The 21,208-nt window shown below is 48.3% G+C and overlaps 2 protein-coding genes across 2 annotated transcripts; both read right to left on the bottom strand.

Moving 5' to 3' along the window:
• Window positions 1–239: 239 nt before the first annotated feature.
• Window positions 240–3,423, bottom strand: LOC112884114 (CASP-like protein 4B4). Its single transcript, XM_025949444.1, has 3 exons — window positions 3,051–3,423; window positions 2,823–2,955; window positions 240–679 (listed from the first exon to the last, which is right to left on the bottom strand). The coding sequence occupies exons 1-3, from the start codon at window positions 3,299–3,301 to the stop codon at window positions 488–490; spliced, it is 576 nt and encodes a 191-aa protein (XP_025805229.1). The 5' UTR covers window positions 3,302–3,423; the 3' UTR covers window positions 240–487.
• Window positions 3,424–11,956: 8,533 nt separating this feature from the next.
• On the bottom strand, window positions 11,957–14,943 carry LOC112887006 (beta-glucosidase BoGH3B-like). The gene is made up of 8 exons (XM_025953078.1): window positions 14,642–14,943; window positions 14,438–14,528; window positions 14,206–14,354; window positions 13,866–14,109; window positions 13,658–13,771; window positions 13,415–13,597; window positions 13,086–13,287; window positions 11,957–12,553 (listed from the first exon to the last, which is right to left on the bottom strand). Exons 1-8 carry the CDS (start codon window positions 14,926–14,928, stop codon window positions 12,072–12,074), a joined length of 1,752 nt encoding a protein of 583 aa, XP_025808863.1. The 5' UTR covers window positions 14,929–14,943; the 3' UTR covers window positions 11,957–12,071.
• Window positions 14,944–21,208: the final 6,265 nt, after the last annotated feature.

Genomic DNA, 21,208 nt, shown 5'->3' with positions numbered 1-21,208 from the left:
CATTTATTCGGAACTAGTAGTCAGACATATTATCTATTGCTAACGTTGAACAATGTCAGTACTATGTTTTTAACAGCGATGGTGTGGCACACAAACATGAAAAAATCATGCTGGCTGTGACCATTGCGCTAGGGAAGATCTCTAATTGGTGAGAAACCTAGACGAGGTAGCCTGTTTGTACAGACCTTGACTCCTCTAGAAAGGAATCGTTGAATCCTTCATTCCAAACAGTACTACAGTAGCTAAAACTTTACGAATCTGATTCCTTTAGAATTGCTTTAAAAATCTCTTCCATTCCAAACCAGGCCTCAAGTCACAATGGAACCAAACCTATCTAGTTTATACTACACAATCAGGTGGTTATAGAAATAATCGGCTATATACAGCCAGTGGCAATGACACACGCAATTCAGACTACTGTACACGATTGGCCAAATTAACAAACCCACGAATGAAGTGTATATGCAGAGTGTCCGTGCGATGAGCCTCAGATGTATGTCTGCTTGGCAAGCTTGAAGCCGGAGATGATGGCGGAGACCGCGAGGCAGACGAAGGCGAAGAAGGCCATGCTGATGGACGCCGCCGACGAGTCGGTGAACACGTTGTCCGCGCCCTCGCGCATGCGGTTGGTGATCGGGATCGCGGCCGAAAGCGCCGACATCATCAGGTAGGCTGTAACCTGGAGAAACGAAGAGAATTGCAAAGTGTTGTTCAGAACATATCAGAATACGCGTATGCAAATGAAAAGAAAAAGGACTGAATTCCTATTCCATAAGAATAGCTTTCAGATTCTGTATATGCAAGGTCAGACCAGGCCCGAGCCTGTGGGAGTGCAACCTGTGCGATGGTACAGGGCCTTCAATTTTAAAAGGCCCCAAAATATATATGTATTAGTAGTTTATATACAATATTTTTTAGTAAAAAATATAGCAACAGCCCACGTCCATGTATTAAGGCCCAGCAGGTTTGTTTGAGGCCTAGGTGGCTAGGTGTATTAGAGTTCTAAAGTAGGAGATTAGAAGTTCAGAAGACGTCTCACGCCGCAGCCATCGTTTCGTCTTCTTGTTTGCTTGTTACTCGGCGACGCGGACGGCGGATCTCACTAATCGCTCTTGCCTCTCATCCCAAAACTCCCCACAACACGCTCCACTAATCTCATCGCTGATCGCTGGTCATTCAATTGATCGTGCGGCGGCCTTCTGTAATCCAGCTCCGGCCCGGTGCAGAGGAAAAGCATCAATAATTCTATTGTTTAACTAGAGGAAAGGCCTCATTTCTTGTACAGGGCCACCAATTTCCCCGGCTCGGCCCTGGGTCAGACCTCTGCTATTAATATTCTCGGGCCACGGGGTCATTTTCAGGTTCAGATAATCAGATTATAAAAGTTCAATAACGTGCCTTTCTGTCTGGACCAGGAAAAGAAAATCTTGCATCAAGTTCATGTTTCCTGACATCTATGTGTCTCTGTCAGTCCATCTGATCTAGAACATTCCTATTGGCGAACATTGGATGCCAAACGAAGAAAAGAATTCCAACGGCTGACGCCTTCTTATGATGATACTTATTTGCAGTAATCCAATGAAGAGCCGGAAGTTCCGTGTGGAATTGTGAAAGAGTGCGTCTCATACTAACAGCTTGCTCCATTATAAGCCAACGGAATTAGGTGCTAATTTTACCCGGACGCTTCCCAGTGCAACTATTCCTATGATGGAATCCGGGAGACCGGGATGCATCTCGCCCAAAACAGTTGTCCTGACGGCGTGCTATGCACCACAGAATTTTTCTCAGAGCTGAATGACCAAAGCATCGCTGCTGGTGATGGAGATTCTGGAATACAAAATGTTTCTTTCAGCCAGCTTCAAGGATCTTTCACATTCCGTGTGGTGCAAGAAGACATGATTCTGGCTGTTTATGTGCCTTGACGTGCGTTGTTGAATGATCAAAATGGGGAACAAATCAAAAGAGAAATCCCAGTCATCCACTCAACGATCTCAGGTTCAGAGTGTCTAGGCAAGTTTATTGGCCCTCAGGTGAAGCCTCTTTTTGAACTATGATTTCCTATGGTGCCTTTCATATAAAATGTCATGAGGCTTTGCTTCGTCTAGGGAAACTTACATGACAAGTTCATGCTTTCTGATTCTGATGTCTATAAAAGCATCAGATAGCCATCGAACAAATACAATAGGAATTCGGCATCTTGAAACGGCTGATGCATCAGTCCGTTTGCTGTTTCTTCATATCCTTCACTTCGATTTTTTAAATTAAAAAACTGGTTCCTCTGCTTCAGAGGCACTAGCACGACATGTATATGCAATTAAGTTGTGATAGTGCCATTTGGACTTCTGAAACGCGTCGCAACAGCCTGCGCAATAATTAATCAAGCAGTACTGTGATACTAGCCGAAATGCTTTGGAATTCCAGCGCATGACACCTTGCGAAATAATTGTTGGCGGTTGCCATACGGCCCCAACGGTTGTCCTCACGAGCAGCGATGCATCATCCGAGAGATGGATGAGCATTGCATACCCCTGCTTGCTACCGATAACCGATGCAGGATAAATTTGTGGAAAACCAAAAGTTCCACCGCAGCGGCAGCGGCTTTTGCCTACGGTTCAAGAAACCCGTGATTCTGATGATGAAATCCGCGACGGGGCTTGGCAATGCGATGCGAGTTCGATGCGAATTGCAAAAACCCCAAGTCACAAGGCACGTCAGAGACGAATGCCACGCGATGGGGAACAAGAAATGGAGCAGGAATCGCCGAAGCAGAACTCAGAGCAGGCTGAGTCGGCGGGAAAAGAATCACATGGGGTGTGGCTGACCTGGTCCCCGGCGAAGTCGACGAGGAGGCCGGACTTGGGCTGCAGGTCCTGGCCGCCGGTGAGGCGGACGGCGTGCCGGAGCAGCTGCAGCGTCGTGTAAACGAAGGCCAGCAGCCCGACGGCCACGATGTACCTGACAAGACAAGGCAGGCAGGCGGGCAGTTTCGTCAGGTCAGACGTCCGGGCGGGCGGCGAGCGGGCGCGCCGCCGAGGGAGATCGAGACTCACCTGTACTCCTCGTAGCGGTCGAACTGCTTCCAGTCGCCGTGCTCGTTGCAGGCCATGACGAGGAACGCCAGCAGGGAGAGCGCCCACGCCCCGGCGCGCAGCGCGGACCCCGACCGCTCCAGGAGGTCCTGCGCCCGCCACCGCCGCAGCGCGGCGCCCACCACGCCGGCGCTCCTCCCGCCGTCCGCGGCCTCGCCGCCCTCGACCGGGGTGGCGGCGGGCACGGGGGCGCCCTTCTCGACGTCGGCCATGGCGGCGGATGCCGGCTGCTCTGCTCTGTACCCGCTGGGCCTGGAAGGAAATGGAACTGGCTCGGGTCGCCCGTCTCGGTGGCGGTTGGTTCGGTTGGCTAGTCTTGAAGCTCGCGGGTCGCGAAATCCACCGCGCCCACCGGTTATACACCGTGGCGAGGCGAGGCGCTCATCAAGTCCAGTCCGCGCTATTTTCGAGCGGCCAGGATCTTCTGCGGCGCCGTCCACCTGGCGCGTGCCAGATCATGACGTGATGAGAGCCAAGCGCCGTATAAAAGATTTGCGCGGTGTACCAACCACCTTGTCCAATTCTTCGATTACTTCCAGTTTTCTTGCTGGAACTCGCATGCTGTAACTGATAATGGGAATATGGGGATCGTTCTAGGGGTGGTAATAGGTCAGAGTACTAATGTCTCCGCACAATCCAACTAAATTCTTAATTATTTTTAGCTTAAAATTATATAAAATATGAGAATGATCTTTAAATTTTGTAGGATAATTTTTAGACCCTTTACCACCCCTAAATCGATCTCTTCGCTACAACTCATATGTTAAATAAAAGAGATTCAAGAAGATAAAATACACGATCCTAGACTTAATTACCATTAAAAATAAAGTTAACTCACCTAACTCCTACGGTGACACTCTTCAAGTAGATTATGGAAACTCCATGCATTATGCATGACACAAGCAAAACTCACAATCTAGCTATGTAAGAGAAACCTCTTGTGGATTGTTCAGTGGCATGTGACCGGCCTCAAGTATATTTTTTTTGTATTGGCCAACATTCTGAAGAAAACCACAGGAGTAGAATCAAGATAAAATGTCTCAAGATGTATAAAAAGAAGTGATAGTTTATCATAGGCAACTGCAGCATGCTGAATCTTAACTAGGGCTGGACACCGAGCTCAAAACTCGCAAGGTTGTTCAGCTCGGTTAGCTAACCGAGTTAGATGTATTCAGGAGTCGAGCTGAAATGACCCAATCCACTCGGACTTCAAAGTACCGTCCGTCTAAAGTTCTAAATTAAAACTCAAATCTTTAATGTTGGATACTGTTCTATGAGTTTATCGTTATATCATTGAAGTCTGATGATTAGAATTAATGTAATCATAAAACTGTTGATCCATTCCGGTTTGTGCATGCTCGATGTACGGTGGATTTGGAAGTTTGGAACTTTATAATTGTTATATCTTTTATATTCCACCTATGCTAAGGTGGTAATCCCATTAATTAGTTGAGCCGAACCGCAATTTTTGCTTCTTTTGTTAACGAGCCAAGCCGAGCTAGCTTGTTAGACTTATCAGCCAGACTTAGCCGAGCCAAGCTGCTTGGGGTCCAGCCCTAATCTTATGCCACTCACCCCAATAGACCCACAAAAGATCCTTGTCCACAAGCTAGTGCCAAATTTGCGTGCATCCACATCATCCAATCCAACCAACTAATGCAACGGCCTCCAACCCCACAGCTCGTCGAAATCAACCTTTTCCATCAAATGGAAAACCCCATCCTCCAATCCAATCCACAAATGTCATGATATATGATGGGAATGAAAGTGCTGGTAACTTTATTTTTTTGTAGCAAGTCCAAACTTCCAAGCAAGACTAACAGCACATCAGAAGGCACCATCCGCTGGCTTTATTCGGGATTCAAAGCCGGCCGTGCAAGAGACCTCTCCCTCTCTCGTCCTCTTTCAAGTTCCAATCCAAGAAAAGGGATCACAGCACGGCTGACCACCACATGCAAAGCTTCATTACCTAACAAACACAACGACTTATTCTTCACTACCATTTCAAAGCATGAGTTTAGCACAACAGCACGTCAGCATATATATGCACCAAGAGCTAGAAAAACCAGCCAGAGCGCCACACTCAAGCGCGTGCTTTGTTGTGTAGAGGCCGTGCCATCCCTACATTATTGATGAGGCCACACATAAAAAGGAAGGAGATAAAGCACCATGCAATACTTCAAATGCAATGTAATGTAAGTCCATCTAATTTTGGAGAAAAAATAGTACCCGAATCAAGTTTACTACTGTGTCTACGTCATTTTCTTCCTTACGTTATCAAGTGTGCCGAGTTCAGTGTGTCACGATGCTATTGTTACTTCGATGACTGCTCGATACTCATCCTCCATGCCTCCTCGTAATAGATAGATTACAGAAAATAATATATGTGGCATATCTCTTCTCTAAAGAACGAAACCTGGCCTAGCAGGATTTCTCTCCGCTCATGGCTCCACGTCACACTGACGTCGTAGCCGTCCGGGAGGGCCCTGTGAACTGCCAACCGTTGGATCTGCTAGGGACGGCGGTCATTGTTCCAAACTTACCCGACGGAGCTAAGCGTCTTCCGGAAGGCTCGCCACCACCACCCTTCGTCCGTGTCGCCACTCTGCTTCACTGGCGTATTGGGCCCCCATCTCGTCCCCTTCTCCCACGTCCCCGACGAAGACGACAACGGAGGCTGCCTCAGGCCTTCCTTGTCCGTCCGCGTCGCGGTTTCCACCGCACATCCGCAAGGAGAAGCCACCGCTGCGGCCGGGAAGGCAAAGCGATGCAAGAGCGAGACAGCGATAGTGATTTGACGGAGGGCGCGAGCTGCACGAGCAGGAAGTCCCTCTTGATCAGGCTCACCTAGGATTGACCAGGCTCTTCTCCTGGCGCAGGATGAGACCGATCTCCGGATGCTTGCAGGCGTCAAGGGTCTTACCGGTCTGGTCGCTGCTCAACCTGGGGTTAGCAGCGTATGATGGTAGGGTGGCCGTTTCATGTTTAGCATGGGCGCGTTTGTAACTTAAACCTTGGAGGGGTGTGGGGCGTATGTTTTGTACGACTATTTTAGCCTTTCTACCCCATTCTTACTAGCGATAATAACCAGCGCAATCACCGGATTCCTAGCTTCCAATTACTAGCGCCATCAGCAAAATTGGATTCCCCATGCGATGGCATTCCATTGATGTGAGCCTCGCCAAATCAGGTGTACCCTTGTTGCCTAGGCAGCATGACGCCACTGACCCCGGGGCCGGTGCCATCCTCTTTCCTTTGACTATTTTCTATTGCTATCTTGAAGGGATCAATTATGATTAATGTCTGATCCATTAATTATTTAAGTAACCTTATCAATTATGCACAAATCATTTTTATTATATAAACTTATTATTTATTATATTTTTTTAAAACACGTGTGGCACACTCTATTAGTCAGATAATAGTGACTGGATTTAGGGCCCGTTTGGGAGAGGGAGAGGAGAGAAAAGAGAAAACTGGCTCTAGTGAACAGTTTTTTTGTCAGGAGGAACCGGAGCCGGCCGGAGCTCTCCCAAACGACTCTTGGTTAGGACGACAAACCCAATTTAAGTAGTCCCTCAAGCACGAATTGCACCTGCACTTTTCTGTAGTTACTGCTGCATTTTTCTTTAGTCAATTGATTGCAAATTAGGACTTATTCCTTTTTTTCCATTGCAGCCTATATGATGGCAGAATTTTGCTACCTGCTAGTGCCCTGAATGCATATTTGGTAATTGGACCTCTGTATCTCAAGGGGCATGCTAAGGTCCTCTGTAAGTGATGGCAGGATCATTTCTACAGATGGTCAATGCAACTCCTAGTCTTCTACAGTTCTAACGCATGCTTTTAGATGGTTATGGTCATCAATGATTTGGTGCTTTTCTTTTCCTAAATTCAAAACAACCAGGGTTTCCTCCTCTCCTTATACTTTGTTGAAGGTAGTTGCCAGAATGATTTTGTTAGTTACTGAGACAGATATGAATGCATTAAGCTTGTAGCTGTAAATGTGGAGTGCATCTGACCATCAGCATGGGACAGGATCTGATTCAACATGTTGCCGAATGGAAGTACTAGCAGTAGAGAAGACATCTGTTTGTCAATATGAGCATTTTCTACCACATCGATCTGTTTGGCATTTCCACAAGCAAACTTTTCTGTTGATTTTGTGCAACTGGACCCATGTTTACATTTCGTATTAGCTTAATAGTGATCAGTATTCATCCATTCCAGATTAATGATAGATCACTTTAGTTGTGTAAGTTTGACCTATAATTTGGAACAGTCGGAGTAATAAGGGACACATTATTAGCTTGACAGGGGTCAGAGCATGCTTTCTCAATAAGGTAAGTTAAACCAGCAGTCTAGCAACAATTAACCATATTCAGTGGTTTCCTTGGGATGACTGATGAGCTACCCAGAATTAGGAGTTACCTTTTTTTTCAGATCACCGTATTGTCTATCGTTACTACTTTTCAAACACTTAATTGTTGCATTATTTTCTCATAATACTTATTTTTGTGTAGCTATTGCCATGCTTCAATCCTTCAAAATCTTTGTCAAATACTCCCTCTGTCCCAAATTATTAGTCATTTTAGCTTTTCTAGATACATAGTTTCTGTTATGCATCTAGATACATGTTATGTCTAAATGTATAGTAAAATTCATGTATCTAGAAAAGCCAAAATGACTAATAATTTGGAATAGAGGGAGTATGAACTATTATCCTCGGTCCAAGCTGGAGAAGTTCCTCAAAGTGTAGTTGTAATACATGTTGTTACGCCTAATGGCCGAAACTAGGCTGAAAATATGGCACTGCTAGCGCCCGGACGTCCGGTAGAAAATTTTTCATCGGACTCTCTGTTGCAATATTGAGAATTTACTAAGATAACATCGGATATCACCTTTTGCAACATAAGAAATCTTATATAAAATTGACTATGACATTTGATTTCGAGAGATAAAATTTTCACCACAACATGTACATCATGTTTTGTGCAACATCCACTCAAAATGATAACATGCTTCATTGACGCTTACCTTTTGAGATATCCAAAATTATATGTTGCAACATCAGAAAATCACAAATTGAAAACATCGAATAAAAACCGATCACCCATTGCAACAACATAAATCATCTCTTGCAACATCCAAAAAGAAAGTTTACAACATCTCAGCTCGGGGTGTGGCCACCCCGCGCACGGCGCGTAGGGGCGGCCGTGGCCTTGCCGGCTGCGGAACGGCAAGGGGCGCACGCAGGGGCTACGCGGGGGCACGGCGAGACTCACAGGGGGGTCACAGGTGTGGGGAGACTCGGCGATAAGGATGTTCCACGGACGGTGACAGCGGCGAGCGGAGCTCATCACCGGGTAGGGCCTGCACGGTGGCGAAACGGTGGGGTGAGGGCTCAAATCAGCCAAGGAGGATGAGAGGGGATTGAAGAGTGGCTCACCGGAGGCGGTGGATTTGGCGGCGCCCCCGTGAGGCCTCCTCTTGCGCCGGCACGGCCGTGGCGAGCGAAGCGTCGTCGAGTGAGGCGCAGGTGGAGAGGTTGAGCCGCTCGAGCGTCGGGAGCGCGCGGAGCAGGCACGGGAGTGACTCCCGACGAAGCACCCGCAGCGCGGGCTCGAAGGCACGGCTGACCCTAGGATGTTATATTAGTTGACCCTTGAAGGTGCTAGTAGTGGATGTGAGCAAATAAGTGGATTAGAGGAGCGGGCCTGATGGAGCGTCCGAGCGTCCGGACGACCCATGGCAAGCATTACCGCTGGAAATATATTGTGTGATCTCCACGGACAACACCCTATTGGGCCAACGAGTGAAGTAATACTGGCCCACTCGGACGTCGGCACAGCAAGGCCGCGCCAGCTGTGAATGAAAGTTGTCTTATTGCACACACATTGCGAGAACCAACCATTTTTCTCTTCAAATGAACATTTATTTTCCTTCTCCTTAAGATAAGTTTTCTTTCTAACTGGAACAATTTTCCTTATGATCATATATCAAGGCAAGAAATATACCACGGGATGGAAAAAAAAGTCGTATCAGCAGAAAGAATCTTCAGGTCTTACTACAAGTGTGAGACAAGGTGACTTCGAGTGGTATATGTCACATATAACATCCCCTAATAGAAATTAAAAAAAAAACCCCACCTCCAGCACCAGGATTACTATTTATTATGGTCTATAGGCTGAAAAAAATAGATTATAAGACTGATGAGTAGTCTGAAATATGAACATAGTGACTTGCTTAAACAAAATTGAGCATTACTTATCCACTACCAAGGACAGGTTTTTCTTTGACGGGATATTCTGTCAGGGAAAGTACCCTAAACCATCATGGATGATGTTCTCCAACGATAACCATCAGGAAAGGGCTGGCAGGGACTTACTATCAAGGAAAGTTAACCTTCCCTGATAGATAGCCATTAGGGACCAATCCGTGACAGTTTGAATTGTCACAGACGCCCTTGCGCGTCAATGCTCTGGTTACCGTCAGAGGAACCTTTCCTGATGGTTTTTACCCGTTAGGAGAATTCGAACCATCACCGTCGGCTGCTCACTGTCGGGGAAATCAGAATTGTCTTTGAATTGAACCTAGAGAGTCGCAGCATATGCAAATCTAGAAGCTTTTAATTTTGGGTGTATGGTTTTTGGAAAGTTGTGGATGAGTAGGAGATGGGAGGCGGGGTTGCTGAGCTGCTGCTAGTAGTAACTGCAATAACGACGAATCAAACTTCAGCAGCACTGGATTTGCCATCTCCGCCCTGAGGCTATCTCCACCGGCATCCGGTAAAAGGGCCTGTTCTCTATTTTGACGGACACTGTAGCATCCGGTAGTGCTCCAGCGGTAACCGCTATCCCGTGCGGTAAAATGGAGCACGACCTCTCCGTCCCGCACAGAGGAAGCGTGCTCCATCCCGTCGCCCACGCCCGTATCTTCACCAGCTTCCGCGCGGGCGCGGGAGGGGCGAGGCGGAGGGGCGCGGGAGCAAGGGCGAAGCGGAGGGGCGAGGCGGAGGGGCGCGGGAGCAGGGGCGAGGCGGAGGGGCGGCGGGCGCGGGAGGGCGGAGGGGCGGCGGGCGCGGGAGGGCGGAGGGGCGGCGAGCGCGGGAGCAGGGGCGAAGGGCGGAGGGCGGCGGGGCGGAGGGCGCGGGAGGGCCGCGGGCGCGGAGGGGCGGCGGGCAGAGGGGCAGCGGGGCGCGGGGCGGAGGGCGCCGGAGGGCGGCGGGAGCAGGGGCGGCGGGCGCGGAGGGGCGGAGGGGCGGCGGGCGCGGAGGGGCGGAGGGGCGCGGGAGCAAGGGCGGCGGGCGCGGGAGCAGGGGCGGTGGGCGCGGAGGGCGGCGGGCGCGGGAGCAGGGGCGGCGGGCGCGGAGGGCGGAGGGGCGCGGGAGCAGGGGAAAGGGCAGTTGGAAGAAATATAAAAAATTGAGATTGTGGGGTATAGAAGATGGAAATAGAGGATGTTGTTGGAGTTAAATTTGGTATAGAGAATGAAGTTGATACGAAGGATGGATATAGGGGATAGGATTTGGAGGATATCGCTGGAGATAGCCTGAGCAAGGTCCCCCGAAGTCATGGTATTCATCCATTTGGCCGGCGTACGGTGAGCTGGAGGGTGCGGGGGGTAAGCACGACCCTAGGAGAACTTCCTCCCAGCATATTCGGCACCTCCCTGCTTCTGGACATCCCCGAACCGCAGGTGCAGGTCGCCCACGAAAAGGCCCCGTTCTGGCCGCCTCGTGCTAAGACCAGCGGAATCTCTTGAGGAATGCCCTACTGCTACCCTAATAGCGACCAAGCAGGCTTCCGTTGGCGCCCTCCAGTGGCAGCAAGGCTAGAGAAGGCGTTAGTAAACTACCGCCACTGGGGGCAGCAAGGGTTTTGGAGCTGCGTCCAGCAGCGGCACGACGGCGAGAGTGGTGGGGAGGAGAAAAGAAGCACGGGCACTGGAGTTGCCTCCGGCCAGGATTACTATTTAGGCCACCTTAGCCAGGGCTCCTTGAGGGGGCTTATGCAGGAGCTTCAGGTGAAGCAGTGCCAAACGGTACATCTGAAAATGGCTTCGGTACTGAAGCTGGGGCAGAGCTGCGTTAGCGGAGCTGCTTCACCGGATGAGTCACAACTGCAGCCGTTTTAAAAGAAGTCCGAGTCCTACCAAACAAATCCTTATTATGGAGTCAACAGACTAAAAATAAATAGTTTATAAGACTCATGAGTTGCCTAAAATTTGAACATTGTGAGTCACTTACTTAATAATTAAGAGAATTGAGCGTAACTTATTAGGATCCTGATATGGGATTATGGAATCCTACCTATCCGGCTTTGAGTTTAGACTTGGCATGGGCGGGTCACCTTTTCAGTGACGAATGTGTTGAGAGAAAAGGAATGCTAATATTAAAATTATCTCTGAAAGATTTTAAGTTGAGTCTGGATAGAATGAGACTAATCATTAATCAAGTCAACACATATTAGTAGAGTCAGGATATCAGGATATTAGAGTACTCTTTAGTCGAGTCAAGTTATTATATTGCATTGCATCTGATGGCATAGGGTGCCTATATATGTATATGTACCAGGTAAAAACACATTTTTCTTGTACTATATAGCTTGCCTACAATAATCCCAAGTCCCCGAAAACGTCATAAAGAGTGACTACATGAACAACTGTTGTGTGTTTACCATATTAATTCTTACCATCATCTGCGCCGATATTATACTGAATAAAGGATGGACTAATATATGATGAACAAAGCAATACCTGGTCAAGGGAAATCAAGTGTACTAATGTTGATAGGTGATTTTAAGAGTAGCAATGTACGGGAGGAATATAATGATTTTAACGCATAGCAATGCACACTGCCACATGATATTATTTCTCAAAAGAGTTTCCAACTGTCAATGGATACAGAGATTACTATTTGAAAACTATCACAGTGATGCAAATGTATAGCAAAACCAGTGACCTGGTTATGTTGAATTGTCTTCATTTTTCAAACATTTTCAACCCATAACCAACAGGGAATAAAGGGTCATAGTTAGCATCTCCAGCATTTAGAGGCAACTGATCAACGGACCTATGCCACGTCACAGGCAACGTGCCAACAAAATCATGATGTCCAAATAGGCAATCGGCAATCCCCATGCCCTCTGTTCCAGGTAGCCAGGCAGCAACTAGAGCATCAATCGTCGCCAGAACTTGTGTTTCAATATCCAAGGGCCTTCCAGATACAACAATCACCAGGGTAGGGATTCTACTTGCAACATGGGTGATAAGGTCAGACCCATTAAACGGAATACTAAGGTCAGTTCTGTCTCCTACAGTTTCAGCGTATGGAACCTCTCCAACCACAACAACAGCGTAGGAAAACTGCCCAGTTGCAATTGTAGCTTCTGTTGCACATGCCTCATACACAACCTCAGTTTGCACTCCCACTGATTCTTTTATGGCCTCCAGTATGCTTGTTCCTGTTAGTTCAGATAGCATAAATAAATAACCTTTTTTCGAAAATTAAAAAAATAGCAGACGTTTATACTCCTGTCATCTAGTGAAACTATAAATTTCATTTTTTAAAAAAATAAAATAATCGAAGTTGATATATATATAATAGCAATCCGTCATATGTCCACCACTGATAACAGACATTTCCAAGAAGAAATTATCCCTTCAAGATTGAGGCCACTTCACCTCAAATTTAATAATTACCATTTCTTTGTGAAAGAGGGTAGTAATCCTAATTCCGACTTGATAACATATGATGTGTCCTTTCGCACTACCTTAAAGTATTAGGGGCCTCCACACTAAAGAATTATAAACATATATCTTCTGGACCCCATAATTGGTATGTTTTCTACACATGGCAAGGGGAATGCCTCTTCTATTTTTATCATCAGAAGCACACAAAGTTTATACATGCACAACTGTTTGATAGTACAAAAAAAAATGAAGCAAGCAAAACAAAAATATTTTATTTATGCAAAGTTGTGAGTTTCTTCTTACCAGGAGTTATTTTTCCACTTTCTCCATTCCATCCTATTGTCCATCCACCACACTGAAGTCCAATATCGTCTGCATGTGTTCCGGTAACCAGTATCCTTTTTACATTTGTGGCCAATGGAAGGAATGGTTCCTTCTGATTTTTGCCATTTTTTAGAAGTACCATAGACTTGCGAACAGCCTCACGCGCCAACAACCGATGTTCCTGAAAAATATTAACGACTTAATCTATTATTGTATATGGTTGGTGATGTCAATTGTGGAGCAATTCAACATAAAAATATGGAGAATAATTGAAGAAAAGACAGAACGATAGAAGTAGAACACCTTACCTTACAACCAACCATGTCCAGCAGAGACGGGTCTGAAAATGGATGCTCAAACACTCCAGAAATGAACTTGACCCTCAGAATCCGCTCGACTGCGTCATCAATCCGAGACATAGGTATCTCCCCTGTCTCCACCAAGAACACTAGATTCTCCAGAAACTCCTCAAATCTGTAAGGTATCATAATCTGTAGATTGTTCAGTCTAGGCAAAATGTATTTATGTGAACACTCAACAACCATATATACCATGTCCATTCCAGCATTAACCGACTGCTTAATGCAATACCGATAATCGGACCCTTGAGCAACTCGAGGCTCACAGAGCTTGTCAATGCCCTCCCAATCTGAAATCACAAAACCCTGAACAAGAAGAGGCCACACACGTCAAAACTTCATTGCCCCAGCTTAAGCTTAAATCGTTATACCGATCGACGACGGCACGCTGTGCTGCTACCTTGAAGCCTAACTTGCCCTTGAGAACATCTGTCAGCAAATAACGGCACGAATGCAATCGCTCCCCGTTCCACTTGGAGTGGGACGCCATCACCGTTGCCACCCCTTGTGCTATGCAGTCAAGGTAAGGTGCCATATGGATGTTTTCTAAATCATTGTAGGAGCAGATGGTGTTCCCCTCATTGATTCCACTGTCTGTGCCACCATCTCCTACGAAATGTTTGGCACAAGCAAGTACCTTCTCCCTGATGAAGATCACATTCATTCATGCATTCCTCACACATAGCTCGCATTTCAGGTACAGGAAAAGCATAGTGAAACATATCGCCACAAAAGTATACCTAATGGAAGCCAGGAACGGGTAGCCATGAGGGTGGTCGGCTGGTGGCTGCCCCTGCAGGCCGGTAACACTGGTGGTCAACGAGCGCACCATCTCCGGGTCCTCGCTGTAGCTCTCGTAGCATCTTCCCCACCTCGGATCCCGGCAGACCTGGCACGAAACGCGAACCAGATACAGGTCCTCGCAAGTGAAAAAACACCAGTTTAATCATGGCTGTTCTGAACTTCACTCACAGCGACGCAGGGTGCGAATGTCCAGTGGATGCCGGTGGCGCGGACCTCCAGCGCCGTCGCCTCGCCGATCTTACGCAGGAGCTCCGGATCCCTGTGAGGTAAACGGCAACACGATTTGACTTGCTATGAGTGAACGAAAGCAAAGCACAAGGTCTAGCTGTTAGCGTCACAGGACGTGAAAACATTGATCCAATCGATCGGCACCTGGCGGCGCCGAGGCCGACATTGTGGGGAAAGACGGTAGCGCCGTAGACGTTGTTGTGGCCGTGGACGGCGTCGGTGCCGTAGAGGATGGGGACGCCGAGGCGGGAGAAGAGCGCGAGGCGCTGCATGCCGTCGATCATGCCGGTCCAGCACGCGGGTGAGCGGTTGCCGGGCGCGCTGCCGCCGCCGTTGAGGACGCTTCCCGCGCCGAGCTCCGCGAGGGCGCGCGCCGACGCGACCGTGCGCTCGATCTGGGCCATCTGCGCCGCCTTCTCCCGCAGGGTCATGCGGACCAGCAGGTCACGCACCCGCGCCTCCACCGGAGCCGACGCGTCCTTGTACGGAGGCAGTGCGTCGCCTTGAGCCGCCGCCGTCGCCATGCCTACGTCGTGTGGGCAAGTGAGAGAGGAGTGGAGAAGAGAGGAGACGGGAATTGGGATTGATGATTGGACCGGAGCGATGAACGAGGCGGAGAGTCAGAAGTCCTGGTCTTTCATATATATAAACTTGTTCCCGCCACATGGCGATTACCATTTTCAAATACTCCATCCCATCTTGTAACGACCGAGGATGGCCGGTGATCTCAGATGCGACTTAATCAAAAGCTACGTAAATGAAAATATAAACCTTATCTGATCCCATTGAAAAAAAGATAAGTTCATGTCACGTTTGATTAAGAGAGCCTACAGCACATCCTAGGTTCTATAAGATTTCTCTCTTTTTTCACAATAATAATGGAGGAATTTTGTTCATGAATATAAAATGCATTTTGCGTGGTTTCTACTAGGAAGCCTGTTTCAATGTTTGTTCAAAGAAAAGACTCATAATTCGTCTAAGTCTAGGTAAAGGCATAATTGAGTTTGCAAGGTTTATGGGTCGTCGCATGGTCATTATATAAAATCTAAGCTTCAGGGACATAATTGATAATATTGTTGTCATTATAAAGCGAAAAAATATGATGTGGCTTAGGCGGTGTTTGATTTGGAGTGGCTTATTATAAGCCCCACCAATAAGCTCCTAATAAGTCTATTTTTATTCAAACATGAAGACTTATAGTGAGGCTTATGCTCATAAGCCCCATAAACCCCTCCAAGAAATACTTATGGAGCTTATTTTATATGGGTCCCACCAAAACATCCCCACTTTCCTCTCACTACCCTTGTCTCCCTCACCTACAGAGGTATTAATAAAATTACCAACTACAGAGCCTTTTTATAAGCCGGTACAATCAAACACCACTTTAAGCTTATAATAAGCCCCTCCATATGATGGGCTTATGGGCTTGTAACAAGCCACTCCAAACCAAACACCCCTTTAATCTCAGCCCTTCGGTGCCGTGATCGGACTGGTGTGAGTGCACCATGCCATAGGGTGAGCAGCTGACCATATGCTCATAATATCCACTCTTTTATGAAAGACCATATTCTGTGATGACTTGCCCTGCCTCTCCAAGTCTTGACACCCTACCAACTCTATGATTATTACAAATATATTGATTATGATGATCACATTGTCATAAAAGTCCATAGGCCTAGGGGTGGTCCGCAAAAACATTATCTAGGAGTTGGTAACAAGTGCTTGTTATCAGAGAGGAGAGTTGTTCAAGGAAAAGATTCATGACCACCTCTTTTTCATCCAAGTCTAGGTGAAGACATAATTTAGTTAACAAATTTTATGAGTCTCCCACTATGTCACTATATAAAACTTGAGCTTCAATGACCTAATTGGTTGTCGTCATGAAAGATCATATTCTATGATGACTTGTCCAGCCTCGCCAAGTCCACAAACCTGGATTATATATGATGACTATATTGCCGCACACGCCAAGGGTGGGTCCGCGAGAACCATTATTTACGAACCCTAGGTAACAACAGTGATTAGATGCTCTACACTAGTTAACTAGCAGGGTAACTCATGTAATTACGTGGCTAGTATCAAGAATCTAAGTGTGCATGTACCATTCTATCGTCCGGACTTTGTCATAAATTTTAAATTTATACTTTACCTTATCATCACTACTCTTCTCTATATCACTATAGTTTCCATGGTCAAGTTCAAATTTCCTATGATCAAGCCATAGAAAAAATGGTTTTCACTACTACAGAAAATGTTTTTAGGGTCAGGTAAAACAGCATTTCCAGGGGCTATCAGACCCGGGGCTACGGGACTGTGTACATAACGTAGTTCAAACAGGATTAAGGGATAAGGCTTGCCTTATCTCTTATTTATGTTGTTCTCTACTCGTATGAGGGTAGGACTAGTCGGTACAGAAGGAAACTACTCGAGTTGTACTCGAGTACGATTCCTTGGCTAGTATTGGACTAGGATTCATGTAACCCTGTCCTCCCGGATATATAAGGGGGGCAGGGACTCCCTTCAAAACACAACATCAACACCCAAAGCAATACAAACCACCATACAGGACGTAGAATATTACGCACCTCGCGGCCCGAACCTATCTAAATCTTGTTCCTTGCACCTTCGAGTTCCTGATCTCAGCGTCTCCTCACCTAAACTTACCACCTCGGGTATACCCCTCGGTGGGCAGCCGGTAAAACACCGACAGCTGGCGCGCCAGGTAGGGGAGCGCATCGAAGATCCACCGGCGAACTCGATGGCATCTTTCCAGTTCACCAGGTCAATACCCTCTCAGGGCACGACATTTGTTTTTGGCTCGTGGGTCTACATCGCAGATGGTGGGCAGTTTCCGTCGATTCCTCGTCGACATGAAGCCAAAAACTCCTGCGGCGGGTTTTTCGACCTCGACAAGTTCATCGATAATCTTGATGACTTGTCAATCCATGGATCCGCTACGAGGACCGAGGAGTCTGCTTTCGGCGCGACTCCATCCAGCGCTGCAACAACCTTGCTTGAGTTGGACTCGTTCCAATCTGAGGTCTCGTGTAGCCGATCACGACTCGGTCTACACAATTCGGCCACTGATCTTCAGGAGGCCAACATCTCCGAGTCCCTCTCCACATTGGAGAAGGACTTGGACTCTTTACTCCAACTCGGAAAGCCCGAAGCCACCGCACGTTGGGGGGCCGTGGGTTGTTTTGGTGCCAACAGCCTGATGATCACCTCCTCTCCAGAGGGGCATTTCATGCATTGGAAGGGTATGGAACTTTCTGATCTACTCGAGGCCGAAGACCAGCTTGTGGCACACCTTGAGCCCTTGCCTTTTCAGGAGGGCAGGCCATTAGCCACCGTGGTAGAGGAGTCGACCGAGCTAGTCAACGCGAGCTCTGATGAGCTCATCTCACGCCAGGTGGTGATGGCGGAAGAAGGCGAGGATGATGGCGACCTGCCCATTGTCGAATTTGATGCGGTATCTGAAGATGAAGCCACAGCCAACACCGGCGACAAAAATGACGCTGATCGTGAGGCACGGAGGGTCAGGAGCAGAGCTCGCGCAGCCCGTCGAAGGAGGGTCAATGAGCGCATGCGATCTATGCATCGCGAGCTAGACGCCGAATTCGTTGCCATAAGCGAGCGGGGCTTCAGGACTCCGGTGGCCAACATTGCCAGGGTAACTGCTATACTCGAGCGCAGTAATGACCCAAACGTGCGTCAAGCACTTCGTTATGCACAGAGGGCTTGGATTCAGCTTGATCAATAAAACCCGGCGTCTACCGTTAGGGAGGAACGCGTGGGCGAAAGCCGAAGTCAGGCTCACCGTCGAACAGCAGGCGGCCGTCCTCGACCTCAGTGCAGCAACAACAACGACAACGCCCGCGGGATTCAAGCCCCTGGCGGGAGGCAGCAGCCACCTCTAGGGGGTAACGCGCGACAAGCCACTCATCGACCTCCTCCAGAAGACCTGCGCCAGCGAATCAATGAAGGACGCGATGCGCGGTCCATAATCGATTCCAGGCGCAGAGAGCGCGAAGTAGCCAAGATAGAGGGTACTGACTACAGCGACCATTTCCCAGCTTTCTCTACACAGTTTAGCAGTTACAAGTACCCTGAGGGCTTCAAGCCGATTGGCATCACCAAGTATGATGGCAAGCAAGCTGCTCAGCAATGGCTACGTTGCTACTCCACCGCCATTGAAGTCGCAGTGGGCTCCAACATCACCAAGGTCGTTTACTTCCCGATGGCTTTGGACCCTGCGCTGCTCACGTGGTTGGAGAGCCTCAGCAACAACTCGATCGACTCCTGGGAGCGGCTCAAGAAGGTCTTCATCGATAACTTCCAGGGGGCGATCACTCGCGCAAGTACTCGTCACGGTCTTGCTCAATGTAAACAGGAACGTAACGAGCTCCTACGGTCCTATACACGCCGTTTCTTCGACGTCCGTGCTACTATTGTGAATATCTCGGAGGAAGACATCATCGACTGCTTCTACAACGGCATCACCGACCCAGGCATCTACAGGGACTTTGGGCGGAACAGACCGAAAACTGTTGCGGGGCTTCATGACATGATGCACGACTGGTCCGAGCAGGAGGAAAAGATGCGGGAGCGGTTCCCAAGGCGCAATGATAGCAACCCGAGGCGTCCAAATGACAACCGCAACGACAAGAGCCAGCGGGACTACTCGGGTCCATACCGAAAGCGCAAGCCAGATGATCTCATCGCGGCTGTGGATCATCCCTCGCGAGGCAAGAAGACAACAACGCAGGAAGAGTTCGAGAAGCTCCTGCAGAAGAAATGCCCATGACATCCAGGTGCCAATCATGCGGCAATTGGTTGCTACCACCTCCGGAGGATATTTAGCAATCCAGGTAGCGCAAGAAGAACAAGAAGCCAGTGGACAAAGAACCTGAAGACGACGACCAAGGGGACCAAACGCACAACGCGAAGTTCCAGGATGCCTCAAAGACCGTCAACGTCATCTTTGGGGGGGATGGAGACTTCGGTTCCAGGCGGGAACAAAAACTGCTTCTCCGGGAGATCATGTCCGTCGAGCTGGCGGCACTGCGACCACTCTGTTGGTCAGAGGTCCCCATCTCGTTCTCCTGCAACGACCAGTGGACAAGCTTCTTGGAGCCCGATAAGTTCCCCCTGGTCCTGGATCCAGTGGTGGCAGAAGTCAGGCTCACCAAGGTGCTCATCGACGGCGGGAGTGGTCTCAACCTCATCTTCGCCAGCACTTTGAGAAAGATGGGTCTGAGCTTCATGGACATGCTGGTTCCAAGCAAGTCTCCTTTCTATGGCATTGTCCCAGGTAATGCAGCGCACCCGCTTAGCACGGTGGTTCTTCCAGTCACCTTTGGCACGAGGGAGAACTAACGCATCGAGTTCATTAAATTCGAAATTGCTAACTTGGAATCTTCTTATCATGCCATACTAGGCTAACCGGCACTCGCTAAATTTATGGCAGTGCCGCATTATATTTATCTGCTTCTCAAGATGCCAGGACAAAGTGGAGTACTCACTCTCCGAGGTGACTTGAAAAAGTCATATGACTACAACCAGGAGGTGATCCAGTACGCTTCAACTATGCGTGTGCCAGATGCTTCAAGGGAAGTACTCGCGGTTGCGCAGCAGCTCTCCCAGGTTGGGCTGGAGATCCCTTCGAGAAAGGCCAGCAGGTCGAGCATCCAGTTGACTGGCGATGTGGCCCTCAAGTCGATCCAGCTCCAGGAGGGTGACTCATCCAAGACCGCTGTCATCGGCGCAGGCTTAGATGAGAAATAGGAACTCGCGCTCGTCAGTTTCCTTCGAGCCAACCGAGGCACATTCGCGTGGCAACCAGCGGATATGCCAGGGGTGCCCAGGGAACTGATTGAGCATAGTCTGAATGTACACCCACAGGTTGCGCCCAAAAAGCAACGCCTTCGAAGGTTTGCTCACGACAAGCATGAGGCAATTAAGTGGGAAATAGCTAAACTCCTCGCGGCTGGTTTCATTAAAGAAGTAATCCATCCAGAGTGGGTAGCTAATCCCGTCCTTGTAAGGAAAAAGAATAATGAATGGAGAATGTGCGTTGATTACACCGATCTCAACAAGCATTGCCCAAAGGATCACTTCGGTCTGCCACGCATTGATCAAGTTGTCGACTCGACGGCGGGTTGTGTATTCCTCTGCTTCCTTGATTGCTAGTCAGGATATCACCAGATTGCGCTCAAGGAGAAAGATCAAATCAAAACCACGTTCATCACCCCGTTCGGGACATACGCTTAGAAAACTATGTCTTTCGGGTTGAAAAACGTAGGAGCAACTTATCAGCGCGCGATTCAGATGTGCTTTGCTGATCAGCTGCATCGGAACGTTGAAGCCTACGTGGATGATGTGGTCATCAAGACCAGGAATCCTGATGACCTGATTGCAGACTTGGAAGAGACGTTCAGCAGCCTACGTAGGATTTGGTGGAAGCTCAACCCAACTAAATGCATTTTTGGAGTACCATCAGGGAAATTGCTCGGGTTCATCGTCAGCAACCGGGGAATTGAAGCCAATCCTATGAATTACGGCCATCACTGATATGGGGGCTCCGGCCATAATTAAAGATTTGCAGAAACTAACAGGATGTATGGCAGCCCTGAACAGATTGATCTCCCGACTTGAGAGAGAGGACTACCCTTCTTCAAGCTCCTGAAATGCCAAGACAAGTTTCAGTGG

The sequence above is a fragment of the Panicum hallii genome, chromosome 3, assembly GCF_002211085.1.
Source record: "Panicum hallii strain FIL2 chromosome 3, PHallii_v3.1, whole genome shotgun sequence".
NCBI classification, from domain to species: Eukaryota; Viridiplantae; Streptophyta; class Magnoliopsida; order Poales; family Poaceae; genus Panicum; species Panicum hallii.
Note: the sequence above shows the minus strand (reverse complement) of the source record. Positions and strands in the feature narration are given on the sequence as shown.